At 38.1% G+C, this 8,362-nt stretch overlaps 1 protein-coding gene across 1 annotated transcript; it reads left to right on the plus strand.

Moving 5' to 3' along the window:
* Positions 1–532: 532 nt before the first annotated feature.
* Positions 533–6,075, plus strand: LOC117303903 (cytochrome c oxidase assembly protein COX18, mitochondrial-like). Its single transcript, XM_033788353.1, has 5 exons — positions 533–594; positions 1,747–2,497; positions 3,038–3,188; positions 3,798–4,030; positions 5,644–6,075. Exons 2-5 carry the CDS (start codon positions 1,859–1,861, stop codon positions 5,902–5,904), a joined length of 1,284 nt encoding a protein of 427 aa, XP_033644244.1. The 5' UTR covers positions 533–594; positions 1,747–1,858; the 3' UTR covers positions 5,905–6,075.
* Positions 6,076–8,362: the final 2,287 nt, after the last annotated feature.

Raw genomic sequence — 8,362 nt, forward strand, 5'->3', positions numbered from 1 at the left:
AAACCTGTGATTTTGAGCTCAGATGGTCGTCGAAGTTGCGAGATAATAATGAAAAAACACCCTTGTCACAGGAAGTTGTGTGCTTTCAGATGCTTGGTTTCCAGACCTCAAAATCTACTTCTGATGAGGTCTCGAAATCAATGACGTGGAAAATTACTTCTTTCTCGAAAACTATGGCACTTCAGAGGGAGCCGTTTCTCACAATGTTTTATTCCATCAACCTCTCCCCATTACTCGTCACCAAGAAAGGTTTTTCTGCTAATAATTATTTTGAGTAATTACCAATAGTGTCCACTGCCTTTAAGAAAAAGTTCAAAGCTCAAGTAGGCCTACTCCTTTTTAAACATTTTTTAAATTTGTATTACTAATAGAGGAGGCTTGCTATGACGAGTATAATTTAAATATTATACAATCAAACATTGCCAATCCGCCGTATCTTTGATCGCGTGAGGGCGCTCTCAAAACAAAATTCGGCAGATTTGTTTTGTTCACCAAAAGAGGGCGCTATATAACTTATGCAGTCAATTTTAAAATCAAGATGGCAGCCCCCATAGGAAACGAATCAGAGAGGTTTGGTTGTGTTTTTGTGAGAAGGTTTGTTCAGCTATTGGAAGTATTGAGTCATATTTTATTTGTGTAAATTAATTAATGAAACCTGGGCTATATCTATCAACTCGGCCACCACTTAAGCTTCCCCAATTTAGGTAAAAATATATCCTTCCACTGGAAGGATATATTTTCTGGAAGTTCCAGAACCGGTTGCATACTCAATCGTAGTTAGTTGCGTTAACGAACACACTCCTGCCGCACAGGAGGGGCACGTTATCGCATAGAGTAAGGACAGAGAAAAAAACGCAACTAATTCTATCGTGTCACTGTCGGTCATCAAAGGTGAATGAAGGGCTCAAAATTTCCGACCTGCACGACGTACTGTGTGGAGTGTGGGCTTGATTTAATTTTCCCTTTTATTTAAAACTTGAGCGTTTCATCTACCAGCTAACCGCTGATTTCACAATGACTAGAATAAATATTGTCGTCTGGGTAATGAATCCCAATTTCTTGATTTGTGTAATTCATAATCATAGACGTAAAACCAATGTTTGTATGAGAGAGAGATTGGCTGTTGCCAGCTTGGCGTTTATATCCCTTGTGTGGGAGTTTGCCGAGTTCCCTTGATGGGCAGATCATTCAAACAAACAAACAAACAAACAAAATTATTACCAACCAATTCCTCATCAAGAGGAATATAAAAAATAAAATAAAAACATCAAACGGATCCCTTAAAAGTGGGGGCTGGATTTTCCAAATGCTGTTTTTGGTCACTCTCACAGTGAGAGAAAGGTGGAGGTCCAACTGCATCAATTCCTTATCTCAGTTAAAGGAACATTAAATTACAGAATTAGTTTTTGCTAACAAAACAGTTGCTGGCAGTGTAAGCACTTTATGTAGAAGTTTGATATCGATCGGCCATCTGGGTCACGAGACAATAGTGAAAAACCGATTACAAGTTTTGCATTGCATCAATGCCAAAATAAAAATGAATCAAACGCTCAATGAGCGATATACTCCAAACGCGAGGTTAGATTATTTATTTCTTATCAAATATGACATTTCAGACAGAAATATTTCAACTATCATCACCATTAGACCGTGTAAGTTTTATGTAGATCTGTGATGTTCACGATTTTTGTTTCTTACCAATTCTGTAACATTTCTTTAATATTTTTCTTTAAAATTTTTCATAAGAATGCTGTCACTGATGTGGAGGTAACAACGATGATGTAAAAAGACCAGATATCACTACACAACTGCTTCAATTATAAATTTATATCAAGTAAAATAGAAAACTAAATGAACTATGGGCGTACTGTGTTTACAACCTGTGCACCTGAACACACAAAGGGTATGGTGCTGTTTACATGGATCATTGAGAAAGTCCTTCATTAGACCTGGACTACGGACAAACATGACCGATGGTCTAACAGTGACTACTGTTTCGCTGAAACCGAACCATCATAAGCAATGTACCCTACATACAGCAGACAGCACAAGGCATCAACGACACCACAGTGGGTCGAGCCAACCAGTACAGAAGAAACTTTTGAATTCGCCTTGGACGTCAATGCCAGTTGCAGCCACAAAACCCCGATTACTACACAGCTTTCATCCAAGACGTAGTGTATCCACCCAACCTACTACAGCTTATGAGATTGTCTTAGCTTCTAAACCAGTACAAGTAGCCCAGAGTCTCCTCAAGACGTTCCATGATGTGACGGGTCTGCCGTGGTGGGCAAGCATCATCCTATCAACCTTCTTGTTCCGCGGGGTTCTAACGTTACCCCTTGGCGTCTATACCCAGTACATCAAAGCAAAAGTGGAAAGACTTCAACCTGAGATTGTCTTAATGACCAAGGGAGTGTTTGTCCGACGCTTTGGTGCGAGAGCAAAAGCAGAAGGTTGGAACGAGAAGAAAGTAGAGATGACACTTGTAAGATTGGTAAGTATCACTTTCTCCTCATAAGGACTGTGTCTAAAGATATTCCTATAAGTCTAAGATGTTAGTTTTGTTGTTCACACTCTAAAGACGCAAAGATTTTATCAGGCGTAAGATTCAACAACAAAAGGGGAGGGCTACACTTCACTGATTCGGGCTATGAAACCAGATCAACTGTCATCACCTGGGGCCCAATGCCACCTACTCAATGGGCTGAAACAGGGTTACCCCTTCACAGTTTGTAAGAATGTAGGCATACGTATCATCTACTAGGAGCTTGGCTCAAAGCAATTTGTGGTTAAGTGCCTTGCTGATGGGGAAACAAGTGTCCTGACCGGGATTCGAACCCACACACTGCTGACTGACAGCATCGGAGCTTGGGTCCAAAGAACTAGACCGCAAGGCCATGACATGTCGATGTCATCTTCATAAATAACAGTCTTAAGATTTCCCCATGTTCTCTTTGTAGTTCACAGTCTTTCGATGTTTTGATGTTATCATCACAGTCTTAAGATGTTCCTATGTTCTCTTTGTAATTCACAGTCTAAGCATTGCTCCAAGGAACTATTTGTTCGAGATAATTGCCACCCAGCTAAAGGATCAATCTTACTTCTAGTTCAGCTGCCATTATGGGTGTGTCTGTCGTTATCACTGAGGAATATGACCGGGACTTTTGGTGGAGCGGTCTACCTCGGTGAGTTGCCGCCTGTATATTAAAAAAACAAATATTTTTTTAGCCTTTGAGGAAGACTCTGCTTGGGTTGAAACATCAGGTCATTAACTTTTTTTTGGCAAAAAGAGGTCATTGTGTTGGTAAACAGCTTATTTGATTTTCTTTTTTAGGCCAAGTAAAAAAAAAAACATGTTTCGCGTCCCCACCTACTTCCTTTTTACAGGCCGCCTCCTTTTTTATTTTATTTTTTATTTTATTTTTGTATGCACATTTTATTTTTATTTTTTTTTATTTTTTAAATATGGTTATTTTAAATGATCTCAGCAAAAACCAATCTGAATGTCTTGTCTGAATGCTTCGACTAAATTGTTTCATTTATGTTTTGTGTATTTCAGCAGTAGAAAAAACAATGGATATTTGACATTTTAACAAAGAATGGCGGCCATCTTGAAATAAAAAATAAAAAATAAAAAGCCCCTCTTCCTCCTTTTTTTGAAAAACCCGGACGTGAAACATGTGGGTTTTTTTACTCGGCCTTATGCATTCTCACAAGTATTGTAATGGGTGTGGTTAAAGAGCCACAGATACCATTTTGTTAATTCTTAGTACGTTACTGTTGTTTGCTTGCAGATCCAGCTAGTGTTGTCCCAGGCCTGTCAACAGAGGGCGCTCTTTGGCTGACAGACTTGACCCTGACTGACCCCTACTACATCCTTCCTGTCCTAGTTGGACTCCTGAACCTCTGTAATATCGAACTGATGGCCTTACAGTCGAATCAAGCCTCCAGGACGCAACGTTACTTCACCAACTTCCTGAGGGGAGTCTCAGTGTGTATGATACCAATATCAGCTTATGTTCCAACGGTAAGAGTAAACGACCTTTGACCCTTTAATGTAGAGGTGAACTTAAAGGAGCTGTGTGGTCACGATAAAAGCAAACCTTTAACTGAACAATTATAAACTCTTATGGCTCCCCAAAAACAAGTATTAAACAAAATGTCCTCAAAAATCGGGGAAAAAAATACGAAAAAGTCCACCCAAAACTTAAAGGAACATTACAGAATTGGTTTTTGCTAAACAAAAGTGTTGATGGAAGTGTCAGCACTTTATGTAATCCACCTTATACATTAATTGACAAAGTTGAGATTGAACGGCCATCTGGGTCACGCGAAAATGTTGAAAAACCGATTACACATTTTGCATGACAACGATTTAAAAAAAAAAGTGAATAAAACGCTCACTGAGTGATAAACTCCAAAAACGTGAAACTAGTTTTACTTATTTCTCATCAAAATATTAATATGACATTTCAGACAGCAATATTTCAAGGGATGTTTTCTACTAATTATCATCATTGGTGTAAGTTTTATGTAAATTTATAGATTTGGACAAGTTTTTTTCTTACCAGTTCTGTAATGTTCCTTTAAGAAATTGTTGCGCATAAAAAAAACAAAATGCAGAAATGGACCAAATGGTTTTAATTATGCCTTCATTTCAAATAATTTAAAACTCACTCCTGCGCCACTGCAAAAAGTAATAAATAAATAAACAAAAAATCATAGTAATAATAATATTAATTTACATCCTGGTTGTGGGCCTAGGCACAAGCAAACTGATCCGAACCTCAAGTAGTTCAATTCCTATTCTTTTCAGAACAACCGCAATTTCCTCTGAATGAATATTATGTTACCGCAAAACAGGACCAGATAAAATCTGATAAAATCTTTGCCAAGTTAAAGACACTGGACACTATTGGTTATTGTCAAAGACCAGTCTTCTCACTTGGTGTATCTCATCATATACATAAAATAACAAACCTGTGAAAATTGGAGCTCAATTGGTCGTCGAAGTTGCTAGATAATAATGACAGAAAAAAAAAAACCTTGTCATACGAAGTTGTATGCTTTCAGATGCTTGATTTCGAGACCTCAAAAGTCTAAATCTGAGATCTCGAAATCAAATTCGCAGAAAATTACTTCTTTCTCGAAAACTACGTCACTTCAAAGGGAGCCGTTTCTCACAATGTTTTATACCATCAACCTCTCCACATTACTTGTTACCATTTAAGGTTTTATGCTAATAATTATTTTGAGTAATTACCGTTAGTGTCCACTGCCTTTAAACCTTCTCCGGTCTGGGACTCACGGAAGCTTATTATTTTGTTTTCTAGCGACAAAGGAAAGTTTTGATAAACTTGTTGGGGGTTATGTAAACTTATTAGTAAAAAAAGTGTAGGTTGAGGTTGTTGAGTCATATCGGTTGTATCTAGTTGGGTTTAACCTTGGATTGTTGGGGGACTGACTATTTTCTAGAAATCACTTGTTGTGAGCTCTCTTGGATAGGGTTCCAGACCGAACAAATATAGTGAAGGACGGAATCGTACATGTATATTATTTCTCCATCTGAGAACGGTTATTAATTTTCCTTAAAAGATCTCTGACTTTGGGATTGAATGTTGTTATTGTGATGCTTTTTAGGCGATGACGCTATACTGGGCTACGTCAGCGTTCTACGGCCTCGGTCAAAATCTGCTTCTGAAGTTCCCGACCGTCCGCTCTGCCCTTCGTATTCCCTCGGCGCCGTCGGACAGCGAGACGCCGTTTAGAGATATGAAGGATGAGATTAGGAGAAGGTATCTTGGGAGGATGGAGGAGGAGGTTGCAGGAGTGGAGGATGATGGAGAGGAAGAGGAGATGGGCAAAGATGAAATAAAAAGGTCTCCGAGGAAAGGCAAATAGATTAGAAGGGAATCTCATTTCATTTTCTCTCAACCCTTGTTTGAGAGTACTGCATCACGAGCTCAGGTTATTGATTGAAACGAATGGTTTACTTCTCATAAACTGGTTATTATTAAACACCACTATATAGCTTACATAAAAGGCTACATATTTATTTAAATTTTTAAAGGGAAACGTTGCTTGGGTCGGGCGAGTTGGTCCAAGAAAAGTGTTGAAATCGATTGTTATAAAATGCATATGGTTAGAAAGACTAAAAAGTAGAATATAATGATCCACACAAATATGCCTCGAAATTGCATGGTTTTCCTTGTAAGTCGTCAACTACCACGGCATCACATTTAACACGGAGTCAAGTTTTTTTGACATCATAAAATTGCTGACTGTGTTAGTTTGCGACGTAAAAGAAAAACCATGCAATTTTGGGGCATATTTATGTGGATCATTGAAACTTCTTTTGAAACATCTTTTTAAAGGCAGTGGACACTATTGGTAATTGTCAAAGACTACCCTTCACAGTTGGTGTATCTCAACATATATATAAAATGTGAAACCTGTGAAAATTTGAGCTCAATCGGTCATCGAATTTGCGAGATAATAATGAAAGAAAAAAACACCCTTGTCACACGAAGTTGTGTGCGTTTAGATGGTTGATTTCGAGACCTCAAGTTCTAAACTTGAGGTCTCGAAATCAAATTCGTGGAAAATTACTTCTTTCTCCCAAACTATGGCACTTCAGAGGGAGCCGTTTCTCACCATGTTTTATACCATCAACCTCTCCCCATTAATCGTCACCGAGAAAGGTTTTATGCCAATAATTATTTTGAGTAATTACCAATAGTGTCCACTGCCTTTAAAAATATATCCATTTGAGATGCAGCAGGGTTCGAGATCACACAAAAGCCTACGTATAAAGAATAATGAGAATCGACAGAAACTGATTAATTATAAATAAAATAAATACTCAAAGAAAACTTATTAAAATGTTTCTTATAACTGTTATTAAAACTGAAGTTGACCTTGTAGTCAGTGGCTTGAAAACTTGTTTGTTTTATGTTACAAAAAAATGATAGAAATGTTTTTGAATTCTTTTGAAGGAAATAGTTTCTCAATAATATTATATAATATATACATTATCAACAAGTGCTTATTACAAAGTCAGTTTTTATGGTTATTGACCTTTGGAGGAACACGGTGCCTTGGATCGGTCGAGTTGGTCTTTGAAAAGTGTTTGAAACCGTTTGTTATGAAATGCAAGATCCACACAAGTATCATTTGAAATTGCGCAAACAAAACTTTAAAACGAATGCATGAACTTATGAAGTGAAATAGGATGCTATTTATATTGCGAAAAAAGTAGCCGGGAAAACGTATGCCAAAGAGACTGTCGGAAACGGTTGAGTTCAGTTTCGTTTGGCAGATAAAAAAAGTACACCAGTAGTTCGATATCGCTCCGTGTTAAAGGCAGTGTTTACTTTTGGGAATTGTCAAAGACCTGGGTCCAATTTCGTAGAGCTGCTTAAGCAAAAAACTTGCTTAAGCACGAAAATAGCTCGTTTGTTTTACACATGTTATACTGGCCAAAATGTCATGCCATATACATTGCTTGTGACTGGTACTTAGCTGTTGTTTACTTAGCATAACAATTGAGTGGAGTCTTGGCCGGTAATCTGATGTTACTAAGCAAGGATTGTTTTGCTTAAGCAAAATTTTGTATTTAAGCAGCTCTATGAAATTGGGCCCAGTCGATCCTCACCCATCCTCTAAATATATGCATAGAATAACAAATATGTGAACATGGACTCAAAACAGACAACAAAAACTTCGAACATGAAGCAAAACTCAAGCTTGCGATGGGAGAACACATGCGGAGTGCTTTATCCATAGGGTACACATTACCAAGGGTGCACACTGTTTAGGATTTACAAGAAATTAACTAATATAAGGGGTGCCGGAAGAGCAAAATGTGTACGGAATTGAACGGGTTGGTTATTAGGCCTACTTGTTACATCAACGTAGGGCTGTTTCGTTTGTTTTTTATCTAAATGATTACAGGTTTGTTATTATGGTTAATCACAATTTAAACCTGTTAAATATCAAAAGTAGAGGGCATTATAATAATTAGAGTCCCCAGCACCAAACACCTGCAACATACATCCCTACATTGGGAGATTGATTGCTGTTTCAATCCAGATCCAGAGATCCAGACATGAACACTGTAATCTGTGTATGGACTCCTTATTGCCCCGGACTCCATACCATGATTCATACGATCTAACCCTGGCCCCTTGATCCTCGTTAACCCGCGAGGTACTGCCCGTGTTGAATTACGTACATGTGGGCGTTTCTGCATGTCCACTGTTTATTTCCAAGTATTGGGTTTGCGTTGTAAGCATTCGAATCGGTTGCCATGCGACGAACGATCCAAAATACTTCCCACATCGACTCACACTTCGTGGTA

This window comes from Asterias rubens, chromosome 20 (assembly GCF_902459465.1).
Source record: "Asterias rubens chromosome 20, eAstRub1.3, whole genome shotgun sequence".
NCBI lineage: Eukaryota > Metazoa > Echinodermata > Asteroidea > Forcipulatida > Asteriidae > Asterias > Asterias rubens.

Coding starts and splice junctions, on each gene's coding strand:
- LOC117303903 (XM_033788353.1), top strand. CDS start 1,859: ATGGGCGTACTGTGTTTACAACCTGTGCACCTGAACACACAAAGGGTA. Junction 3,189..3,797: donor TGGTGGAGCGGTCTACCTCG/GTGAGTTGCCGC, acceptor GTTTGCTTGCAG/ATCCAGCTAGTGTTGTCCCA. Junction 4,031..5,643: donor TATCAGCTTATGTTCCAACG/GTAAGAGTAAAC, acceptor GATGCTTTTTAG/GCGATGACGCTATACTGGGC.